The sequence below is a fragment of the Loxodonta africana genome, chromosome 9 (genome assembly GCF_030014295.1).
Source record: "Loxodonta africana isolate mLoxAfr1 chromosome 9, mLoxAfr1.hap2, whole genome shotgun sequence".
Lineage (NCBI taxonomy): Eukaryota > Metazoa > Chordata > Mammalia > Proboscidea > Elephantidae > Loxodonta > Loxodonta africana.
In genome coordinates, this window is record NC_087350.1 from 25,546,740 (window position 1) to 25,572,458 (window position 25,719).

The 25,719-nt window shown below is 35.7% G+C and overlaps 1 protein-coding gene across 4 annotated transcripts in view; it reads left to right on the plus strand.

The window, feature by feature from the left end:
• Window positions 1-19,452, plus strand: part of GKAP1 (G kinase anchoring protein 1) — a 94,259-nt gene extending 74,807 nt beyond the window's left edge. For 3 of the 4 annotated variants that reach the window (XM_064291191.1, XM_064291190.1, XM_064291192.1), the window contains 5 exons: window positions 9,938-10,035; window positions 13,017-13,080; window positions 15,317-15,387; window positions 16,801-16,878; window positions 19,139-19,452. In XM_064291191.1, the coding sequence (XP_064147261.1) occupies window positions 9,938-10,035; window positions 13,017-13,080; window positions 15,317-15,387; window positions 16,801-16,878; window positions 19,139-19,186 (359 nt within the window). In that variant the 3' untranslated portion in view covers window positions 19,187-19,452. Of the gene's footprint in view, window positions 1-9,933; window positions 10,036-13,016; window positions 13,081-15,316; window positions 15,388-16,800; window positions 16,879-19,138 lie in introns of all 4 variants that reach the window. The other variant, XM_010587487.3, reaches the window with a different exon arrangement.
• Window positions 19,453-25,719: the final 6,267 nt, after the last annotated feature.

The window sequence follows — 25,719 nt, forward strand, 5'->3', positions numbered from 1 at the left end:
GAACAAAGGCCCAGAGTTATGAAAGGCCTTAGACAGGAAAATACAAAATTCTGCATCCAAGAAATGTAGAGTGAGTGAGTGTGGGATGTCATGACTGGAGCGATAGATTGGATTTAGATTATTAATATCCTCCCCTGTGAAACTAAGAAGTTAGAATTTTATCCCGTAGACCAGGGTTTGCAAACTCTGACCCATGGATCGAATCTGGTCAGCAGTCTTTTTGTAAAGCCCACTAACTAAGAGTGGTATTCACATTTCTAAAGGATTGTTTTTTAAAAATGTGACAGATACTCTACATAGCCCACAAAGGCTGAAATATTTACTGTCGGCCCCTTTATGGAAGAAGTTTGCCAGCCCTTGCTACAGACCAGTGTTACCCAAAAGATTTATCTAAGGAGAAAGGATGCTTCCTTTCCTCATTCCTCACTCCTGGATTCATGGAGTCAGGAAGAGGTATGACCTACTACCTGTTTCTCGATGCCACATCTTAGATCTCATCGTATTAAAAAAGTGTTCTACCTCTCAGACCCCGAAGTCTGCATTTAGTTTTCTCATCACAGCCTCTACTCTTCTGTCTTACTTCCTCTTAACAATGAAGCTATTCTTTACCTTACATTGACTTCCAATCCATCAATAACTGTTCCTTCAACCTGAAACTTGTAGTAAGTATATTCAATAATGTCACCATGAACGTAATGTCCCTGTCGCTTCCTTAATTCTCTGTTAACTTCCTTCTTGCCATATGCAGCATTGGCTCTCAGTATTCTGATTTAATCTCTGGGCTGCCAGATGTTGCTGAAAAAAATATACACACACACACACACACATACACACACACATATATTTTTTTAATAATTTGTTTTTGTTAAGAATACACACAGCAAAAAAACACCAATTCAAGTTTCTACATGTACAATTTAGTGACACTGATTACGTTCTCTGAGTTGTGGAACTATTTTCACCCTCCTTTTCTGAGTTGTTCTTCCATTAACATAAACTCACTGCCCCCTTAGGTTCTTATCTAATCTTTCTGGTTGCTATTGTCAGTTTGATCCCATGTAGTAGGCCTTAAAATAGCACAATGCTCAACATAGACATTCTTTACTAATTAAGCTGAAGTATTGTTGTTTGCTTTAAAGAGGGCTTCAGGGAATATTTTTGGTTTAAGATTTAAAGATTATCTCAGGCCAGTAGTTTCAGGGGCTTATCCAGCCTCCATGGCTCCATAAAGTCTGAAGTCCCTGAGAATTTGAAATTCTGTACTGTATTTTTCACCTTTTGATCAGGATTCTTCTATGAAGTCTTGATCAAAATGTGTAGTAATGGTGGCCACACACCATCCAGTTCTTCTGGTCTTACGGCAAAGGAGGCAGTTGATCAGGGAGAAAATTGGCCACACGTTTTACATCCTCTTCCTATTCCTGACTCTCCTTCTTCCTCTGTTGCTCCAGGCAAATAAGAGACCAATTGTGCCTTGGATGGCTGCTTGCAAGCTGAAAAAAAACTTTTTTAAATAGCACTAATTTCCTTTTCTGAAAAGAGAAAAGGCTGTAAGTTTTGCCATATTCTAATTTCTACTGAGCAGTCCTTTCATTTCATCTGTTCCCAACTGACAGATTTCTGCTGGCTATTGTAAATCCTAAAAGCTTTTTTTTTGTTCTTTCACTGTCTTTAGTAGATGTTATTCCTTTGTTTACTAAGAAGACTGGTAAATAATTCAACAGATTAAACACCTACTGTGTTGTGTTATACAAGACACGAGAATTTAGGCTGTTGAGAACTCCTTATCCTAATGCAGCAGTAAGATTGGCTTATAAATAATATTATTCCACATGAAGATGTATTTTCAATTTAGTAGCAGAAAATTCTTGCCTCCTCTGAGGTACTTGTGAGATTCTTCCTTTCAGGTATTGAGACAAATTTATTATTTTCTTAGATTGCCTTGACGGCCAAATTTTATGTACAGTGCAAGCAACTATGTTAACATTTGTGGTTCATGTATTTGCTTCCTCGTTTATTGAGTATGATTTTTTTCCTTGGTAGTCCATATGTTTGTTTTTTTTCTGCCATCTCAGACCATTTTGAACAGAAGGAAGAATATTAATGTATTTCAGCAAATACTTAGCTGCCTCAGACCCTTTGTGGGACAAAGTTGTGTATAAAAACCAAACCTGTTTCCGTCGAGTCAGTTCTGACTCATGGCAACTCAGTATGGCAGAGTAGAGCTGCCTCATAGGGTTTCCAGCAAGCGGCTGGTGGATTTGAACTTTCGCTCTTTTGATTAGCAGCCAAGCTTTTAACCGCTGTGCCACCAGGGGACCCAGTTGTGTATAAACCAAAACCAAACCCAGTGCTGTCGAGTCGATTCCAATTCATAAAGACCCTATAGGACAGAGTACAGCTGCCTCAGAGGGTTTCCAAGGAGCACCTGGCGGATATGAACTGCCGACCCTTTGGTTAGCATCCGTAGCACTTAACCACTACGCCACCAGGGTTTCCAAGTTGTGTATATGTAATTTTAATTAAATGATTTAGTAATATTAATGATATAATCAAAGCGTTGGGTGGTATGGTATGGTGGAAAAAGAGCAGACTTTTGAAGTCAAACAAACCTAGTAAGAAAACATAGCTCTACAGCTCAGCAGCTATGTTACTTTGGATGGAATTACTTGTCTTTCTTGGATTATTAGGAAAATTAGCAATTGTGATTTAAAATGTTCAGCAAAGCATGTTGCACACAGTATGCATTCAGTAAGTTTTTATGCAGGGTAGAAAATGTTAAGTCCATAAAAGGATGGTAGTGATAAAGACCATAGTAATTCACAGGAATTGAAGCGAGATGACTTTGTGAGGAGAAAAGAGCATTGAATTGGAATTTTAGACAGTAGCATTTTAACATGCTGCAGAGGTGAAGGAGGAGACTGGAATGCCGTGTAAACCAGTTTAATTAAAACAGATACTTCGTAGAGGATCATAAGTTCGGTAAGTTGGAAAAGATTGTGGAGGATCTTAAGCTCCTGATTCAGAATGTTGTCAATAGACAGTGAAGAATTTTTGAAGGTTTGGAGCTGACAGCAAAGCTTTATATAGGAATATTAATTTCACTGAAGTGCCTAGGAAAACTTAAAAGAAGGTATAGACTAGAGATAGGAATTGTGTGACAGAGTAGAACTGCACTATAGGGATTCCTGCAGAGTGGCTGGTGGTTTAAACCACCGACCACCAAGTGTTAGCAGCCAAACACTTAAGCGTTGCAGCACTCGGGCTTCTAAGAGATAGGAGATAGAGGCATACCTCAGCAATATTGTAGGTTCGGTTCTAGGCAACTGAAATAAAGTGAGTATCGCAATAAAGTGAATCACACGAATTTTTTTGTTTCTCAGTGCATATAAAAGTTACGTTTACACTATACTGTGGTCTATTAAATGTGAAATAGCATTATACTAAAAAAAACAGTGTGCTTTTGTTAGGCACCGACAGGCCTGTGCCGACTCATAGCAACCCTATGTACGACAGAAGGAAACCGTACCAAGTCCTGTGCCATCTTCGCAGTTGTTACACTTGAGCCCATTGTTGCAGCCACTGTGTCAGTCCATCTCCTTGAGGGTCTTCCTCTTTTTCGCTGACCCTCTATTTTACCAAGCATGATGTCCTTCTCCAGGGACTGGTCCCTCTTCATAACATGTCCAAAGTATGTGAGATGTAGTCTTGCCATCCTTGCTTCCAAGGAGCATTCTGGCTGTACTTTCTCCAACACAGGTTTGTTCATTATTCTGGCAGTCTGTGATATATTCAGTATTCTTCACCAACGTCATAATTCAAAGGCGTCAATTCTTCTTCAACCTTCCTTATTCATTGGCCAGCTTTCTCATGCATATGAGGTGATGGAAACACCATGGCTTGAGTCAGGGGCACCTTAGTCCTCAAGGTGACATCTTTGCTTTTCAACATTTTTTAAGAGGTCTTTTGCAGTACATTTGCCCGGTGCATTGTATCTTTTGATTTCTTAATTGCTGCTTCCATGGGTGTTGATTGTGGATCCAAGTAAAATGAAATCCTTGACAACATCAGTCTTTTCTCCGTTTATCATGATATTGCTTATTGGTCCCATTGTGAGGATTTTTGTTTCCTTTATGTTGAGGTATAATCATACTGAAGGCTGTAGTCTTTGATCTTTATCAGTAAGTGCCTCAAGTCCTCTTCAGTTTCAGCAAGCAGGATTGTGTCATCTTCATACAGGCTGTTAATGAGTCTTCCTCCAATTCTGATGCCACGTTCTTCTTCATATAGTCCAGCTTCTTGGATTATTTGCTTAGCATACAGATTGAATAGGTATGGTGAAAGGACACAACGCTGACATACATCTTTCCTGACTTTAAACCATGCAGTATTCCCTTGTTCTGTCCGAACAACTGCCTCTTGATCTGTGTACAGGTTCCTCTTAAGCACAGCTAAGTGTTCCGGAGTTCCTGTTCTTCACGGTGTTATCCATAATTTATTATGATCCACACAGTCGAATACCTTTGCATAGTCAAACAGGTAAACATCTTTCAGGTATTCTCTGCTTTCAGCCAGGATCCATCAGATGTCAGCAGTGACATCCCTCATTCCACATCCTCTTCTAAATCCGGCTTGAATTTCTGGCAGTCCCCTGAGAGTGTACTGCAGCAGCTGCTTTTGGATGATCTTCAGCAAAATTTTACTTGCATGTGATATTAATGATATCGTTCAGTAATTTCTGCATTCAGTCGGATCACCTTTCTTGGGCCTAGGCATAAATATGGATCTCTTCATTCAGTTGGCCAGGTAGCTGTCTTCCAAATTTCTTGGCATAGATGAGTGAGCACTTCAGTGCTGCACCCGTTTGTTGAAACATTTCAGTTGGTGTTCAGTCAATTCCTGGAGCCTTGTTTTTTGCCAGTGGCTTCAGTGCAGCTTGGACTTCTTCCTTCAGTACCATCAGTTCCTCATATGCTACCTCTTGAAATGGTTGAATGTCAACCAATTCTTTTTGGCATAGTGACTCTGTGTATTCCTTCTATATTCTTTTGATGCTTCTTGTGTTGTTTAATATTTTCCCGTAGAATCCCTCAGTATTGCAACTTGAGGCTTGAATTTTTCTTCTGTTCTTTCAGCTTGAGAAATGCCGAGAGTGTTCTTCCCTTTTGGTTTTCTGTCTCTAGGTCTTTGCACAAGTCATTATAATACTTTAGTCTTCTTGAGCAGCACTTTGAAATCTTCTGTTCAGCTCTTTTACTTTATCATTTCTTACTTTCACTTTTATACTCGACGTTCAAGGACAAGCTTCAGAGTCTCTTCTGACATCAGTTTTGGTCTTTCTTTTTAATGGCCTCTGACTTTCTTCATGTATGATATCCTTGATGTCCTTCCTCAGCTTGTCTGACCTTTGGTCATTAGTGTTCCAAGTGTCAAATCTATTCTTGAGATGGTGTCTAAATTCAGGTGGGATATGCTCAAGGTTTTTCTTTGGCTGTCATGGACTTGTTCTAATTTTCTTAGGCTTCAACTTGAACTTGCATGTGAGCAATTGATAGTCTGTTCCACAGTTGTCCCCGGCCTTGTTCTGACTGATGATATTAAGCTTTTCCAACATCTGTTTCCACAGATGTAGTTGATTTGATTCTTGCGTATTCCATCTGGCAAAGTCCACGTGTATAGTTGGCATTTATGTTGGCGGAAAAAGGTATTTGCAATGAAGATGTCGTTGGTCTTGCAAAATTCTATTGTGCAGTCTCCAGCATCGTTTCTGTCACCAAGGCCATGTTTTCCAACTACCAATCCTTCTTCTTCGCTTCCAGCTTTCAAATTCCAATCATGAGTAATTATCAATGCATCCCGATTGATGTTTGATCAATTTCAGACTTGAGAAGTTGGTAAAAATCTTCAGTTTATTCATCTTTAGCCTTAGCAGTTGGTGCGTAAATTTGAATAACAGTTATATTAACTGGTCTTCCTTGTAGGCGTATGGATATTATCCTATCACTGGAATTGTTGTACTTGAGGATAGATCCTGAAATGTTCTTTTTGACAATGAGTGCAGCGCCATTCCTCTTCAGTTATCATTCCCGGCATAGTATACATTATGATTGTTCAATTCAGTATGGCCAATACCGGACAATATCAGCTGACTGATACCTAGGATGTGAATGTTTATGTGTTCCATTTCATTTTTGACAGTTTCCAGTCTCCTAGATTCATGCTTCATACATTCTATGTTCCGATTATTAATGGATGTTTATAGCTATTTCTTCTTCTTTTAAGTTGTGCCACATCAGCAAATGAAGGTCCCAAAAGCTTGACTCCGTCCACATGATTAACGTCGACTCTACCTTGAGAAGGCAGCTCTTCCCCAGTCTTATTTTGAGTACCTTCCAACCTGGGGGACTCGTCTTCTGGCACTGTATCAGACAATATTCTGTTGCTATTTGTAAGGTTTTCACTGGCCGATTCTTTTCAGAAGTAGACCACCAGGTTCTTCTTCCTAGTCTGTCTTAGTCTGGAAGCTTGGCTGAAACCTGTCCACTGTGGGTGACCATGCTGGTATTTGAATACCAGTGGCATAGCTTCCAGCATCACAGCAACATGCAAGCCCCCACAATACAACAAACTGATAGATGTGTGGGGATGTCACATATGTAGTAGCTGAAAATATTTTAGTCTTTTGGTGTAGTCTTTTGATTAGCAGAAATGTTAATTTTTAGAAGCCCCCAGTTAGCTAGTTTTTCTTCTGGTATTTGTACATTGTTAGTTATGGTTTGTATTGTATTTCTGCCATGTATTAGGGCCCCTAGTGTTATCCCTATTTTTTCTTCCATGATCTTTATCGTTTTAGGTTTTATATTTAGGTCTTTGATCCATTTTAAGTTAGTTTGTGTGTATGGTATGAGGTATCGGTCCTGTTTCATTTCTTTACAGGCCGATGTCCAGTTTTGCCAGCACTGTTAGTTAAAAAGACTAAAAAAAACCCAAAAACTTTTCCCTATTTAATGGACTTTAGTCCTTTGTCAAAGATCACATGACCATAGGTGGGTGGATTTGCATATGGGTTCTCAGTTTTCTTCCATTGGTCTGTGTGTCTCTTGTACCAGTACCAGGCTGTTGACAAAACATTTTTTAAAGAATTTTAATGTACAGGTTTGATAAAATATTTCTTTGCTTACTAGTGAGATTGTATTTTTTTTTCAATTATTGACCTTATACCTGTCATGTAAGTTGTGATTATTTTTTGCAATATTTTTTATTTGCCTTTTGATTTTGTTTATGGTATCTTTTTTTTGTATTTCCATTAAGTTAAATCTATGAATCTTTTCCTTTTTGTTGTCTGTTTTTATTGTCATGTTCAGAAGGACATTCACAAAGATAATACTCATATTCATGTAGATTTTATTTCAGTAACTATGTGGTTTATTTTTTTCCAAAATTAAAATAGTATTTTATATTAATGATTAAATAAAAAAACCAAACCCGTTGCCATTGAGTTGATTTTGACTCATAGCAACCCTACAGGGGAGAGTAGAACTGCCCCATAGGTTTTCCAGGTTGCAGCTGGTGGATTCGAACTGTCGACCTTTTGCTTAGCAGCTGAACTCTTAACCACTGTGTCATTAGAGCTCTAGTGATTATGTACAGAATATAAAATAATTTTGATAAAAGAGGAAATTTTTAACCAATAAATCAAAAATTTTATTGTTAAAATTTTGGTGTACATCCTGTCAGAATGGTTTTGCATCTGTTATTACTATTTTGAAATTGTGTGAAAATATAGTTCTGTATCATCATTTTTAATGATCATAGAGTTTTCAGGTTTGTGAATTTACCATGTATTTAACCTATATCCTGTTAGACATTTAAATTGATACCAAATACTTTGTTGTAATAAACAGATCTGCACTGAACACCCCTATGGATACTTTCGTCCAGTCACTTAACTCCTCTTTACTTTAGAATAAATTACTAGAAGTCAGAGTCCTAGGCGTAATAGTATATGTATTTCTGATTTTGATCTGTTCACCATTTTCCTTAAAATAGAAACTTGCATTAAGTGTCTGTCTTCCTCACCTGCCATGTTAAATCTCTCAACAAAACCTGTTGATTCTGCCTCCTAACTATTTCTCAAATAAATACACTTCTCTCCATTTGAATTGCTTTCACCCTAATCAAAGGCATAGTCATCTCTGACCTGGACTTGGAGTAACAATTAAACTAAACGGCCTTTCTACCTCTGTCTTAATCCCCCTCCAGTATATTTTCCACACAGCAGCCAGGGTGATCCTTTAAAAAAACATACATCTAACCATACAACAGTCCTGCTCAGAATCCTTCACTGGCTTTCTGTTTTACTTGGAGTAATATGAAGACTTTTACTTACGGCTTCAAAGGCCCTCCAAGATCAGACCTCTATCTCTCCAAAGTCATTTTGTACCATCTTCTCCCTCGCCGTATTCCAGCCACACTGGCCTCCTTTTTTCATGAACTTTCCTGGCTCTTTGCTGCCTCGGGGTCTTTAAACATGCTGTTTTTTGTTCCTGGAAAGCTCTTAACTCTGCTTTTGAATTATCCAGTTCCTACGCACCACTCAAGGTTTATCTGAAAGTGTTACTACCTCAGAGAGCACTTCTCTGGTCCACAGGGAAATAAACCACATTATTCCTGTTATAACGCCATGTTTCTTCCTTCCTAGCTTATATGTTGGTTTGTAATTACAGTATTTATATGGTATCTGTCTCTTCCACCAGACAAGTCCTATGAGGGTGAGAATCTTTTCTGTTCTATTCACCATTGTACACCCACCACTTAGCAGTTAGATGCTCAGTGAGTATTTGTGGAATAAGTTAACATTGCCACGTTACTCTTTAGATAAATAAAATCAATTTATACTCATCAAAAGTATGACTTTGGGTTGATTTTTTTATATTTAAATGTATTTATTTTGGTATATGGTATAAGATGACAGGGATTTAACTTGATTTTTCCCAGTTAGCTTTGTCCTGTAACCTACCGTATTTCTGTAATCCAGCCTTTTCACATTTCTTTAAAATACAGTAAATTCTTACATCTTTTTAAGTCTCTTTCTGGACTTTATTTTCTGGTACATTGTTCTGTGTCGACCTAGGTACCATGATCACACTATTTTAATTATTTTTGCTTTGTAATGCACAATTATTTGGTGGGGCAGATCACTCTTCATCAGTTTAACTTGTCATTTGTTTCCATCATTTGTTTTACCAGATGAAGTTTTGGCTATCTAACTAAGTTCCAAAGAACAAAATCCTATTAAAATTTGTTGAAATTTTATTGAACTTACAATGTGATTCTTTGATCGTCGCAACTACAAACATACTTTATTCTGTGTTCTTTTCTAAAATTTGTAGTTTTCTTAGTATAGATCCTAAACATTTCCTAAGTTTTTTCTTACGGATTTTTTTTTTTAATTGCTGTCAGGAGGAAATTGTTTTTTCCAGTTATGTCTTCTAACTGGTACTTATTTAGACGTAGCGTAAAGCTCTTTATTTTTGTACTTTGTATTTATTGTTTACTTTGTATTTTTTAAGTTTCTAAAAATTTTCTTTTGAATTTTCAAGATAGATTAATAGTAAGAACCTCTTACATAGCACTTTTAATATGTTTCTTCCAGGATAGAATATATCATTTCAGAGCCCTGATGTTGTTCTGGGTTATGTTGGTAGTTTGCAGTTAATTGTGAATATCTTACCTGCCTACAGTGTGCATAATTAGGATTTTACGCTTGATTAAAAGTTTAGATATATGGAAATAGAGTTTAACCATTTATGGTCATTTTAGAAAATGAATTAGAATTAGGGTTTTCCCTCTTAAACTTCTCGCAAGGAATTATTCTAAACCAGAATTGGCAGAATAATATAAGTCTTAAAATAATATTTTTCTCTTTTTTAGGAAGTGGTTCTGAAAGATGGAAGAATTGAAAGACTAAAGTTGGAACTGGAAAGGAAAGATGCTGAAATCCAGAAGCTGAAAAATGTGATCACTCAGTGGGAGGTCTGTATTTATTTACTGTTGCAAAATAAAATATTCTGTTAATTTGGCTATTTTCTGTTTTTCTTATGTGTAAATATGTTTAATATATTGGTTAATACTTTTTATTATGTTTTCGAATGCTTTAATTAGTATTATAATATTTGAATGATAATACAGTTTATTTTTAACCACAAACCTACCTATTACTCTTACTTCCTCATTTAGGCTTTTCTAAAATCTCTTAAGCCTCTAAAGTGTCATTCTTTTTTGACTAGTATTTGTTCAAGTTTCATCCCTGATGGTTCTTACGTTTCCCTTCCTTCTGTACTCATGCTTTTAAGAACCATCGCTGCTAAAATCTTTTCAGACTCCACCAACCAATCTCCCTTAGCTTTTTGTTAATTTATATTTTCCGTAGCTTTTGTTGGGCACTTAGCACGTGCTTGGCACAAGAAATTGAAAGGTGAGTTAGCAAGAAGCTCATAGCCTAGTGGGGAAGACAGACGTGTAAATAGTTACAGCACAATGTAGGATTTATAATTTGAGATTGGGCAGGGTACTGCAGAAGCATAGAGAAAGGAATGAATGCGTTACTGCCATCAGTAATTGGTGAGGATTTCAAAGAAAAGATGTTTTGTTGTTTCCAGGTAGAGAGAATAATATATACAAACGTTTCAATGCTTGAATAGTCACGTACAGGGAATGGTAGGAAGTACAGTGTTGCTGAAATTGATTTTTTTTTTTGAAATTGAGGGTAATAGGAAGTTATAGAAGTTCAGTTTGGAGATGTTCGTTGGGATCAGAATTTGAAGGCATTTGAATTTTAGACAAAGAGAGGGCAGTAGAGGTCTTTAGAAGGGAAATACATGAGAATTTTTTGTGGGAAAATCACATAACTGAGACCTACAGTGATGATAGTTTGATAAAACAAGAGGTATTAAGCGTAAGAGGAAGGGTACTTTTTTAACTAGTTTGGGAATAGTAACTAATGGATTTCATCTTGGCCGTGTTGAAATGGCTGGGGTGCATGCAGGCATAGATGTTTAGAATGCAGTTGGATACGGTGGAGTCATAACATGGGCATTTAACTTAATTACCTTTGTATGCTTTTTCATAAAATTAAAAATCCTAATAAGGGTGTTGTAGATTTCATATATGCTCTTTATCATATGTTGTATGCTACTAGCATTTTGTACATTTTTGGCCTTACATATACATTTACTAGTCAGGGTTGTATATACAAAACTATGTATTATGCTAAATTTTTATTGGTGATAAAAGGAATTCTCAAGGGTAATTTTTCTCATTTGCAGTTTTGTGTGTGTGTTTGCTTTCTTTTTTTTAATGAAAATAAAGTGAAACAAAAATCTAGAGTGTTTTGAGACAAGTGTAGTTGGTGGCTATAACCATCCTGTGAATACTCCTTGATTCCAACATAGAGATAGGCCTTTCTCCTGTCGTGTTCTGGGGGCCTCTGGAAAGTGCTCTCCAGCCCCGTGCTCCCCTGTCTCTGCCGGGAGCTGACATCACCGGGGTAGCTGTGTCAAGTGCTGGCTCAGGACAAAGGCCTGTGGCAATTTTTGTTTTTTAAGCTAACTTTAGACCTTAAGGCTTGCCTAAGAAATGCCTCCATGTACACATACTAATCTGGGCCTTGGAAGAAGGCTAGAGATAGAGTTTGGTGAACTATTAACATAGGTTGAAGCCCTGAGAGTGGAAATTTCAGAGTGAATATAGTTGTAGTGAACTGTATATGTTTATCCCCATCATATTTGAATGTTTCCATTTGAATTGGCTTCCTCATCCATTTCTAAGTTTCTCAGAAAGATTTACATTTACTACTATTAATTTTTACTCTTTATATCTACTTTATATTTACTATTTTTATGTACTTATTCAGTGTATTATCTGCAGTATTACTCAGTAAATATTATTGGTTTATCATCACCAATTTAATGGGCAGGGTACTATTTAGTTAAAGCTATCTATTATATTGGACTTAAATGAAATACATTTAAATCTGTTTTACAGAAGAGCTTTTTGAATCTGATTAACTTCTATACATATTTGTATACATGTTGCGAGAAGAAATGATAAGTTTCTTATACTGATCTGTTTCCTTTAGGCTCTTGTTTTTCTGTGATGTATTAAATGTATTGTTTTTCTCTAATGTATTAATGTATTAAATCTCTCTAAATAATTCAGACTGTTACAAGACTTGAAGGGTGGTGTAGGGAAAATGCCCTAGAATATGGGTGTTAACGTGGGAACACAATTCCTCTTGTCTATAAATGTATAATTGTGTCATTTATATAGTGTGAGAAAAAGCTAAGCCGTTTGGAAAGAGCAATAGAAAAAGAGTTGAAAGATATTTCAGTAAATTGCTAATTCATATCAGCCAGATAATTACTACAAGAATAGTCAATGAAATAATGAGAAATTAATAAGGCCTGTATTAACTGAGAAGGTATAGAACTGTGCTTTACAGGCTAATAAGCACTTCATATGTCCGTCTAAACTTAAAGCTAAATAAAAATGAAAACCGTTTCTCAGTTGCACTTGCCGGATTTCAAGTGTATATGCACATATTGGTCAGTAGCAGATACGGAAGGTTCTAGTATAGTGCTGGATGGTGTTTGTTCATTTTCCAGTTTTTCATCTAAATTATTTTGAATTGTATATGGAGTATATTTGAGGAAGAAAAGACTTCAGGAAAATTTAATATTATTTTGAGTTTTCTCCACTTTTATCCCCTCTTCTTTAATTTTCAATTACTTATGATACTAATATCTATTATTGTGCTATACAAAAAAAAACCCAGTGCCTATAGATTTGATTAAATAGTAGACAGCTCTGAATACATTTTATACTGTCCTGTTTTATTCTAAAGTAATTTGTCTTTGAACAAGCCTTGAATTTACAGCTCCACAAATTGATAATAAATCATTAATTGTATCATTTGTTTTTAAAAAATTAAACTTTTTTTTTTTTTTTACTGTTAGGGAAAGTATAAAGAAGTAAAGGCAAGAAATGCACAGTTACTGAAAATGCTTCAGGAAGGTGAAAGTAAGTGATTTGTGTGTTTTTGGAATTTAAAAATTTATCTTAAATAATATTTGAAGATGTTTCAAGATATATGACTTACCAACTCCACACAATAAAAAGGTTTCCCAGAGTGATAGAGACTGAATGGTTGCTGATAATTTCAGTGTTATACAAGCTTAAGACTATTCAGGCAAGAAAGACCCTCAAAATGTCAATTCTTATAAATTACTAGACTTCATTTAGCTTGAAAATAAAACATTTGCTTAGGACTCTGCTTTTTAATTATTAGAGGAGAAGGACCTGTCATCACTTTATGTTTTCCTTCTCATTTCTCTCCTTCTTTCCCCACTTCCATATCTTTGCTGCCACTCTAACTTTTGGCAATAGTTCACCAGCAGGAAGCCAAAGATATCAATAACAAATGGTTAGAGGTAATAAATAAGAATAAAAAATTTGTGTGTTATATGGGGGAAAAAAACCTGCTCCCAAGTGGATTCTGACTTATGGTGACCCAGTGTGTGTCAGAGTAGAACTGTGCTCCACAGGGTTTTCAGTGGCTGCTTTGTTGGAAGTAAATTGCCAGACCTTCCCTCTGAGATGCCTCTGGATGGACTTGAACTGCCGGCCTTTTGGTTAGCAGCCCAGCATGTTAACCGTCGGCACCACCCCAGGCATTCCATGAAATTCTCCCAAATAGGTTGCATTCCTGAATATATATACCCAGTGACACTTAACTTGAAAGTTCTGTGAAAAATTTCTATTCACAACATAAGAGGAAGTGTGTATTAATTTAAATTTTTAATATGACATTTATGCAAAGGAAATTAAAAAAAAAATTTTTTTTTTATAAACCATAAAAGAGATATAGAGAAAGACAAGAATAAATGGGGAAAATCTTCTGAATAGACAAGATTAAGTATAATAAACAACTTTTGTATTAATAAATGTTAATGAAATCCCAAATATTGCTTTCTATGAGTACTGTGTAGCAGTTAAGAAACTATGAAGCTCACCTTGAAGAGTAAGTTAATAAGATAACAAACGTTGTTTTCAAATGTGAAAATACTGGAAATGGAATTGCCCAAATAAAATTTAAACTATGTTACGAAGCAAGTTATCAAAAAGAACCAGAAATTGTGACCAGTTTTACGGAATGTATAGTTTTGAAGTAGATTTAAGCTATTATGTAACTTAATTATGACATAATAGAAGTTAAAGAACAATGAGTTAAGGCATTGTTTGGACAGTCGGAGATCAACATCCTAGGGTTTATTTAGATCTTTACATGTGATTGAATTCCATATGGGTCATTTACTTTATTTTAATTTGATGAACGTTTAATTTAATGAACAAAATTATGAGAATAAAAAAATTGCTTAGAGGATATATTTCTAATGGAAGAAATGAAGGATATCATTGGGCATTGGATGTATAATTTTTAAATATATAAAAATAAAATATTCCTCACAAATAAACCATTTGTTAAAAATAAGAAAGTTAACTGATAAAAGTTTACTCTCAAAAATAGATTAAAATTGGCTACCAGTAAATAACATCAGTGCCTGTATTCTACACTACAAATAATCCAAGTAGAAGAACTTTATATAGGCTCATGACATGAAAATTATTTATAACATTCTTTATAATATTATAATACGACATATATGTTCCTAAAAATCACTGCACTCTCCAAAAATTGTACAAAGTCTATGGGAAAAACGAGGTTAGGTACACAACACTCAAAAACTTTTAATAATTTTCAGAGACCACAGAGGTTATATGATTAGTCATGAGGCACATATATTTGACAGTGCTTTACTGGTATGCAAAGTCAGGTAAAAATAGTTTTGTTGGCCTTATAGTATGTTCCCCCCAATAATTTAAAGAAAAAACATTCTACCTTGTTTTCAAAATCTTGTTTTACGGTTAGTCAGGGTATTTAAAGTTTTTTCCCTATGTGAAATTTATTTCTTTGTGTCTTTCCCCTCTTTAGTGTTGATGGAAAAATTAATCTTTCATCATTATCTGTACAATTAATATTTTAACACCACAAAAAATATAAAATTTTCAAGAAAAACTGCTGTGATGATAATAGTAAGAATTTACCTGTCAAAAGTAAGAGACAAGAAATACATTGGTTAAATGTGAGGACAGTAAATCATTATTCTGACTGCACTGCTGTGTCTTAGTCCACTAACGTATGAAGTATTTGAATGATTGGAAAGGGTATTACAGTGCCGTTTCTCTGTTTTGTCAGTGAAAGATAAAGCAGAAATACTTCTCCAAGTTGATGAGTCACAGAGTATCAAGAACGAGCTAACTGTACAGGTAAGGAAAACTGTAGAAATTGAGGAGTGGTTTTCTTAAGGTATTCTTTAGTCCTGAATTACTAACCTTGACTAAACAAAAATATAGCCGATCAACATTGCAAGAAAGTGGTATAAATTATACTTCTTATTATAGCAAATAAGGGAAGATTCTGTTTATTGCTGTGGGATGTAGATATGTCTTGGAGAATGGGGGCAGATAAGGTTACGTTTTACCTGATGTGGATTATGAGATAGAGATGGCAGAGAGAACTTACCCTTTTCACAGACTTGATTGTCTTTCCTTCACATCCTTATTTTGTCTTCTCTTCTTTTAGAACAGTGGGCTTGTTCTAGCTATTAGCTGTATAGTATTTCTAATTGAAATTGTGGGGATTTTTCCTCCTATGATAACTTGTTCATCTTGTGGTCAAAAAAAATCATCATTGACTCTTACTGTAAAAACTCAAGAAAAGGTTTACACGCAGAAAGAAACAGTCTTTGATGGTTACGAGGGAGAGGCGGGTTGGGGAGTGAAAATCACTAGATAGTAGACAAGTGTTAATTTTGGTGAAGGGAAAGACAGTACACAATAGAGGGGAAGTCAGCACAACTCTACCAAGGCAAAGTGATAGACATTTCATAGACACTTCTAAACACCCTGAGGGGACTGAGTTACTGGGGCTAAGCGCTGGGGACCAGGGTCGTAGTAGTTACATAGGTCAAATGGCCTATAATACAGTTCATAAAGAAAATACTCTACATCCAACTTTGATGAGTAGCGCCTGGGGTCTTAAAAGCTTGCAAGCGGCCATCTAAAATACATCTGTTGATCCCATCATGTTTGAAACAAAGGAAAATGAAGATAACCGAAGACACAAAGAAAATATTAGTCCGAAGTACCACAGCCTCGACCAGCCTGAGCCCAGAAGAACTAGAGGGTGTCCGAGTACCACCACCAACCTCTCTGATAGGAACCACAATAGAGGGTCCCAGACAGAGCGGGAGAAAAATGTAGAACAAAATTCAAATTCTCAAACAAAAAGACCGGACTTACTGGTCTGGCAGAGACTGGAGAAGTCCTGGACACCCTTTTAACTCAGAACCGAAGACACTTCCAAAATCCACCTTTCAGCCAAGATTAAACAAGTCTATAAAACAAACAACAACACATGAGAAACATACTTCTTTGTTCGTTTGTGTAGACGAGACCAAATGGGATGGGGAAAGGAGAACGTTGACACATTGCAAGGATTTCAGCTATTGTCACAAAACAATTCGTGTTTGATTTGTTGGATGAGAAACTAATTTGTTCTGTAAACTTTCACTTAAAGCACAATTTAAAAAAAAAATCAGTGCGAATAAGTGTTAAGAATTAAACTATATGCCTAAAAAGACAAAAAAAAATTTTTTCTCATTGAATATTTGGTTATAGGTGACTTCACTTCATGCTGCATTAGAACAAGAAAGATCTAAAGTGAAAGTGTTACAAGCAGAATTAGCCAAATACCAGGTATGCTTTTATAAGTCTAAGTGATTTCATCACAAAAAATGTATTTGGAGTAGATACTTTATAAGAAGCAATTGCAGTATTTTATTCTTAGTTCAAAATTTATTCAGTAAATAATATTAATAATTTTGTTATTGTTGGTCAAATGTAACTTTGTTTTAGATAACGTTAAGGCTATCCTAGATATTTGTATATACAACAATAATTAAAATAATTCAGGAAAATCGTTGGTACCACATAGATGTTATATCATACATGCCACTGAATCATCAAGGGAAGACACATGATATTGGACTCATTGATAACAATAAATTTGATTGCTTGGGTAAGGTAGTATCTCCTAGATAGATTCTCCATAAAAAGGTGTCCATTTCCCTTTTTAATTAATAATTAAAATGTGGGGTGATACTTTGAGATTGTGTGAATATCCTTTTCCCCAGCACCTTCTCATCCAATGGTTTTAGCATCCATTGATGATCTTTGTTTCAGTTATTACTTTGGTGGTTGCAAAATCGTCATTTTCTAATTTTGTCATTCCTTCACAGAATGCATTCAGCTTACATTCAGCATTTTTTTTTCTGGATGAAGCAGTAAAATCAGTGCTTTGTTTCAATGTGTATATGTATACAATTTATGTATTTTTAAATATTTGTATGTATATATGTCTAAATCATGATGTGGAATGCATTAATGTGGGATAAAAGTCGAAACAGTTGGAAAGCCACTGATGAACTGAAGAACACAAAAATAGTTTAGCCCTGGCTTTGAAACCTAATCAGTTCAGGAAGGAGGACCCATTTTGCCTGGGAGGCTTTTGTAAAGGATCTTGCTATGTTTTATGGGATTTTTTTGTTTGGTTGGTTGGTTTTTATTTTAATTCTAGTTGAGAAGCAAGGTAAGTGTTTTAAGCTATATAATCTTGGTACTATATAATATGGGTATTTACTGAAAAATTTTGGTAAATTTATTTTCCTACTGCCTAACAGGAAATAAATTTTGTTTTTAATATATGTCAGTATACATTTCAAGTTCCACATAACCTATTCTCATACTTGTTTTCTCTGAATGAATCTTGGTTGAACTTCTTTGTGTTCAGGAATGAATAACAACAGCATTTTGATTTGTTTAAGAAGGTTGACGCAAAAATGTTTTGACCACCAAGAGGGGACCTGTAAACAGAAAAAGGATGAAAAAATAAAGAAAAACTGACACCCTTATCAAATGACTCTGGGCTCCATGTGTCCCTGATGTAACACTTTAAGAAATGCATTTCCACAGACAAATAGTTCCCAAACTTGACTGATCATCAGACTCACTTGGGGAACTTTTTGAGTTACAGATTCTTTTGGCCACTTCTAGCAACCCTAATCAAGTTTTGGGACAAACCTAGAAATCAGAATTTCTAAAAATATTGCTGCTTAGGTGACTCTAATGATAAACTGTGTTTGAATACCATTGCCGTAGTTTATAAAAATGGGAGAAAAGCCATAAAACTACTGTAAAATAAATACATCAAACCATTATTTATGGTTGATTTGGGGGTGGGATTAGTTATGGATGATTTTAATTTTCTTCTTTGTACCTTTGTACTTTCCAGATTTCTACAATGAGTGTTTGCTTTTTAAATCAGATTAGGGCAAAAAAATCTATGTTAAAATAATTAATATGAAATACTTCTTGTCTTTTAAGCAGCCTTTCTCTTTCCTTGACTCAAGTCAAATACCATAGATGGAGCTTCATATGGAACGTGTTAAATACAGATTTGTATATACCACTGAGAACCGTAAAAAGTATAACCTACTTTTCAACTCAGTGATGAACAAAATCAGTTTTCTAATGATGTCTAATATAAACAAGACTGGAAAGACAGAGCGTGAATTATAAATTGAATTACCTAAGAGATAATGAACTGAATTGGCAAATTTGCTGATCATATAGACCAAATTGTGTGTAGTTTATTTTAGTATTGATCAAAAATTTTATTTTCAGCAAGTCTGGGACAGTCACAATGAGCTTTGAAAAATAAGATGTCATCTTACTAAGGGACTAATTCAAGTAGACATAATATTTTGCGATTTCTTCTAACAATTTGTAAAAATAGCCGCATAAAAATAATTTAGTGATACGCACACTTAAATTTACAAGCTAAAAAAAAAATGCTTCCTTCTTATATTCAAAAGTGCCTCTTGTGTCATATATTCTTAATATGAAGAAGACCCCAAAATAGTATTTTCTAAACAGTTTGCTTTATTTTTCTTTACAGGGTGGCAGAAAAGGGAAAAGAAACTCTGAATCTGACCAGTGTAGGTGATTAACCTTTGAGGTCAACACAAAAGTTAAAATGTTCAGGTTTTACAAAAATGTATATATTTAATGCTGTGCAACTGCTAAAATATGCAGTTTTTGTTGAAACTAAAAATGACTAGCTCACTAACAATCTATAATTTCATGTTCTTTTGGCTTAAAGTGAAAAGAAGAAAAATAGAACTTCAGCAGAACTCAGTGATTATTGTTTACTGTCTATACTTCTTATCACTTTAGTTTTTCATCCATCAATAAAATTTACTCTTCCACAAATATGTTTGATTTTTTTTTTTTTAAGTTTCAGAAATAATGTGAAAGTATTAGTTTTGCTTATAGCACAGTCAGTTAATTGGATCATTTCATTTCAGTGAACATTTATTCAGCACTTTTCTTCATGCTAAACTCTATAGAAATACAAGGTGAGTAAAATATGGTTGCTGTCAAGTAGCTTATGCTCAGAGGAAATAGAGTGTGGGGATTGATAAAGAGCAAAAATAATTACCATACATATTAGAGTGTGATATCACATTATTTGGAAATTGAGAATGCTTTAATGAGAAACCCTGGTGGTGTAGTGGTTAAGTGCTACAGCTGCTAACCAAATGGTTGGCAGTTCAAATCCGCCAGCATTCCTTGGGAGCTCTACAGGACCGTTCTACTCTGTCCTATAGGGTCGCTATAAGTCGGAATTGACTCGACGGCACTGGGTTTTTGGTTTTTGATGAGGGAGTTTTTGGAAGGTAGATACTATTTCTGTAGTGAGAGGCATTGCAGGAAAAAGGAACAAAATCTGAGCTGAAAGATTTGTGTATAGAACAGTGTGACTTGAGCACGGTAAACATGACACTGGGAAGTGAAAGCAAATGTATGTGTGGGAGGGATGAATGAGAGATTTTTCATGGATACAATTACTACAATAACTACTTACTTATAGAATTCCTTGTTTTAGCGTAGCCAGTGAGGTATAATCATTAAAATAAATATTTTTCCTAATAACAAAGATGAACACATAAATATTGGTCTTGGCCTTTAAAACCAGCATTATATAAAGGATTCTACTTCATGATAGTCTTTGATTGCTTATATGTCTGGCTTCCTCCATGATGTTATCTGAATCTTGCAGAGAATTGTGCCTTTTCTCTCCCTCTATTCCCAGTACTTAGCGTGCTATGTGGCTCAGAGTAAGCATTAAAGAAAGGTTTGTTTAATTAAGTGCCAAAACTTTTAAAAATATTTCCTAATTTTACATTTGATTAAGATGAGACACCATCAGTATACCTAATTAATTTGTTAAACGTGTGGCAATATTCTGTGATGACATACTTCTCAACCCAGTGATGAACAAAATCAGATTTCTAGTGCTGTCTCACACGAACAAGCTAGACAGAACTTGAATTAGAATAGTTTCAATTATAATTGAATTGTCCAAGGAGTTTAATAAACTGAATTGCCAAAGCATACTATATTATCATCTGCTTTTTTTTTTTTTTTTTTGATAATTGACCACGTTATTTGGTACAGTATAGTACCTAGGATCTTACACAGGGCTTGGCACACGGCACTCAACATATAAGCTGTTTTTTCACTAGTGTATATGTTAATTAAAAATTTCCTAGACACATAGAACACTTAACTAATCATTTTTTGTGTGTGTTGGGTATTTTCTAGATTACGATATTTGTAGCTCCTTCCCCCTTCCCCTTCCCCAACCCTAGAAGGTGAGCTCTGTCCAGCGTGCTCAGATTTGCCAATAATCTGGGCACTGGTCTTTGAGAAAGTAACTTTATTGCAATGCATAGAGCAAGGATCTGACTCCCCGAGCTATGAGAAGCAAGGCTTATATGTGATTTTGGGTAGCAAGATCATGGCCATGCAGGTGTAAGGCAGCCAGGAAAGAGGAGGTGACGTGGTTCTTGTAGGACCTCTTGCTTTGGAATAGGATCCGGGTGATGATTTTTCTTCTGATCATTCTACTTGTTGCTGCGTTGTCTGTCGAGGTCAGTTAAGCGGTCACAGCTGGCCCTTCTGCACACACAGTGTGGGCCAAATCTAGCATGGGCTAGTTTAAAGACTAATGGAAATTTACTGGCATGTGTAGGGTCAGGTTACACCACCTGAATTCCCTTTTCTTGATTTATGTATCTACTCCTATCTTTTGTAGGTTAATATAACAGTTTTAGCAGGGAGGAGATAGAAAAGACAATTAGTGGTGATCAGTCTGGTGATTTCTGTTAAAATTGCTTTCTCAGGCATTCTGCTTTAATAAACATCAGTACTTAGCTTGTTTTCAGCTTTTTGAGTATTCAGAGAAATTTTTGATAGGCAATTTCGTGCCATTCGTTGTGCTAAGTACTGGAGTTGTAAATACGAGATTTCCTTGTACTCAAGGCATCCACAGTCAATTGGGAAAAAACAAATGTAAAAAGATAATACCATAAGTAATAATACTGATATATTCACATTCCTGTTGGAATATAGAAAAAAAATTTTATTATTTTAAAGAGGTATCTTAGACATAACTTTAATTATTTCAAGTTCCATTAATATCTTATTTAAAAAGTGATTATGCAATATTGCCAAGTTAAATAAAATCAAATATTCTCAACATCTGTGGGATTTTTGATATCTCCCATAGTGTGTTAGTAAGGCTAGAGGAGATAGAGCCATGTTCAAGTCCCAGTTCTGGTACTTACTAGTTCTGTGACTCATAGTAAGTACTCAGTAAATAATTGAACAGAGTGAATTTGGGTATCAAATGAGAACAGATGGCTGAAAGTATTTGATAAAAACTAAATAAGGCTATCTCTGCCTTCAATTGATTTTCACTCTAATAGGAATAAAATGAACATAGCACATCAGCAATTAACAATCAAGATAGGATACAGTGAATTTCACAAGAATTTTACAGTGATAAGAGAGTTCAGGAAAGCCTGATGTTACTCATATAAGAGATACCATTTTTGCAATAGTTCTTAAAGGGTAGGCAGCTTTCTCACAGAGTTTTTAAGGGTAGAAGGCATTCAAGGCAAGGAAAATAAAGATCGAGAAGGAGGAAAAGAAATGGATCCATTCAGGGAACAGAAATACAATGCAAAGAATGTTTTCTGGGGAGGGAGTGCCTTCACTTTGGCTGGAGCATGCGTTCATATAGGACAGTGTCTTAGTCATCTAGTGCTGCTGTAACAGAAATAACCACAAGCGGGTGGCTTTAACAAAGAGAAATTTATTCTCTCTCAGTCTAGTAGCGTAGAAGTCCAATTTCAGGGTGACAGCTCCAGGGGACAGCTTTCTCTCTCTTTCGGCTCTGGAGGAAGGTCCTTGTCATCAGTCTTCCTTGGCTGAGGAGCGTCTCACCACAGGGACCCTGGGGCCAAAGGACAAGCTGTTCTCTTGACTCTTGTTTCTTTCTTGTATATCTCAAAAGAAATTATCTTAAGATACACCCTAATCTTGTAGGTTGAGCCCTGCCTTATTAACATAACTGCTTCTAATCCCACCTCATGGACATCATAGAGGATTTACAGCACATAGGAAGATCACATCAGTTGACAAAATAGTGGACAGTCACACAATACTGGGAATCATAGCCCAGCCAGGTTAACATATTTTGGGGGGACACAATTCAATCCATGACAGACACTAATAAGAGAGCCACAAAGGTAATTTGGGCATAGCCATCACCCATCTTGTATTTCAGATTAAGAAGTCTGTACATAATTCGGTGGGCTATGGGGAAAACGTTAAAAATTTTATGGACAAAGGAGTCGTGTAATCAGTGATCTTGCAAGAAGACTGAAATATAGAAAATTACTGAAGAAAGTCAGTTGGAAGACAATATTGAGGTGACTTTTATAATAGTAAAAGTAGAAGGTAATGAGGATCTGAACTAGGGAGGTGGCAGTGAAATTCAGAAAATGGGATAAAAAAAATGTTCCATGGGGAAGAGGGGCGGTTCCTAACAAACTTGTGAAGGGTAAGGGAAAAAAAAAAAAATTTCAGAGATGAAAACAAGACCAAGCCTGGATCAGAATGAGAATGATGGTCTCACTAATAGGATAGACTGATTAAAGAGTTAATGTGGGGAGATAATTGGAAATGATTTTGCCATATTAAATTGGATTTGCCCAAAGATCATCTAAAAGTAAGAGTCAATCAAGTTGGAAATAAGAGATCCGTTTCCCTGAGGAAAGGCTGGAGTTAGGGATTTGGGATTCATCTACAATTAAGTTTTATGAGTAGTTTACATTCCCAAATGAAAAAGTATTTGTAGAGAAGTATTGCTTTGGGAATGATAGGAAACAGAGCTGGCAGAAAGGTGGGAGGCATAGTGATAAATGTTGTAGAGAGATCTCGGGTTTCAAGCCCAAGGAAAAAGACTATTCGATTTAACAGTTAGAGACACATTTATGACCTTCAGAAAAGCTTTTTCAGTGGTTGGCACAGAGCAAGGTGTTAAGGAGGAAGAAGTTGAAGACTTTTGGCCCTGAGGTACGTTGAGGGGCTTTGGGATTGGATGAGGGTTGGTTTTTATTTAGGACAGAGGACTTTAAAATATTAATAAGCAGAGAGGAAGGAGCCAGTCAAGGAAACGAAGTATGGGAGGAATGAGAGATTGACTTCAGAGCCCACCAATTAGGTATTTACTTGCCATTATATGTTTTAGTTGCCTGATCAACCATCTCTAACTCATGGTTTAACTCCAAATTAAGCTATTCGCTGTTAATGGCACTATACGCTTCCTATATAATAATTTTAAGAATGTTTAAACAGAACGTAAGGATTTTAAAAAGAAATAACGGTTTCACTACTCAGATGTTGGTAAATTTCCATCATTTAGCTATTATACACTATGTGAAGGAAAAGTTCCTGAAACAATAGACAAGATAGGCAAGTGAAAGACCCTCCAAAAACTGAAAGTCATCAAATTGTTCTGGGGTAAAGTTTTAACTGAATTTAAAATGTTACTTAAAGGAAAAGTTACATCCACTGCTTGTGTGGTTGTTATGAAGTGGTTACCCGTATGTTCTTTAGTGGCCTTGTACTTTGATTTCAGCCTTTTGGAAAAGCACTATGGCAGTGTTTCAAGAGCCAGACAATTGTTTATACACAGTAATCCCAACATTGGATAATTTAAGAAGATAATTCGAGAGAAGAATAAATTTAAAATATAAGATATGGTAACTGTAACAGGGAAACAAGGAAATAACACAGATATTCACCTGCAATGTCCAGTTAATATAATACTAACCCAGATATCCAACTTGCATGACAAATAACACCAGTGGAAACTGTTACAGTGCAACTCCTGAAGGGTATAGTTAGGATGACTGTTTAAAAACATGGAATATGTTGAAGTTTAAATATCAAAACAAAATACAGCTGTTTGTAAATATCAATGTATGTGGGCAGAAACTGGAAAGTGGTAATTCAAAAATTAAAATGCTTGTTGTGGGATAGTGGGATTGTGAGAGATTATGGGTTATTTCCAAAATTTTATCTAATATTCTTCTGTTTTTTGCAATTAAAAAAAGGGAAAAATAGTACTGCTTGGATTTGTGTTAAGTATGGACTATCTATATATACACATGCACATATATATGTATATGTACACACAGAAGGTAATTTGTTGTTAGGGGATTAAATAACTCATTGAGATTCAAATGAATTAAGTGTTTATAATTATGGGACATCTCCAAGACACGGAAGTTTTATTTTTAATACAGAACATTTCACTATGATAGAACCGAACTAGGCAAGTAGCATTGGCAATCAAAATCACCATATGGCTACAAGAAAAGGTGTAAAGTTTTAATCAGCCAACTTGATGTTTTACTTCTTTTGCTTCCCATTTTTAAAATTTCAGACCTTTAGAAATTTCGCTACCAGTAACTACTAATATTGTTCTGGTGAAATCTACTCAATATTAACTTTTTTGATATATTTCAAAATAAGATTTGAATGTTGTTATTTTTAGGTGCTGTCAAGTCGGTTCCGACTCATAGCGACCCTATGTACAATAAAATGAAACACTGCCCGGTCCTGATCCATCCTTACAATCCTTGTTATGCTTGAGCTCATTGTTGCAACCACTGTGTCGATCCACCTCGTTGAGGGTCTTTCTCTTTTCCCCTGACCCTGTACTCTGCCAAATATGATGTCCTTCTCCAGGGACTGATCCCTCCTGACAACATGTCCAAAGTATGTAAGACGCAGTCTCGCCATCCTTGCCTCTAAGGAGCATTCTGGTTGTACTTCTAAGACAGATTTGTTCGTTCTTTTGGCAGTCCATGGTATATTCAGTATTCTTCGCCAACACCACAATTCAAACGCGTCAATTCTTCTTCGGTCGTCGTATTCATCGTCCAGCTTTCACATGGATATGATGTGATTGAAAATAACCATGGCTTGGGTCCAGCGCATCTTAGTCTTCAAGGTGACATCTTTGCTCTTCAACACTTTAAAGAGGTCCTTTGCAGCAGATTTACCCAATGCAATGCGTCTTTTGATTTCTTGACTGCTGCTTCCATGGCTGTTGATTGT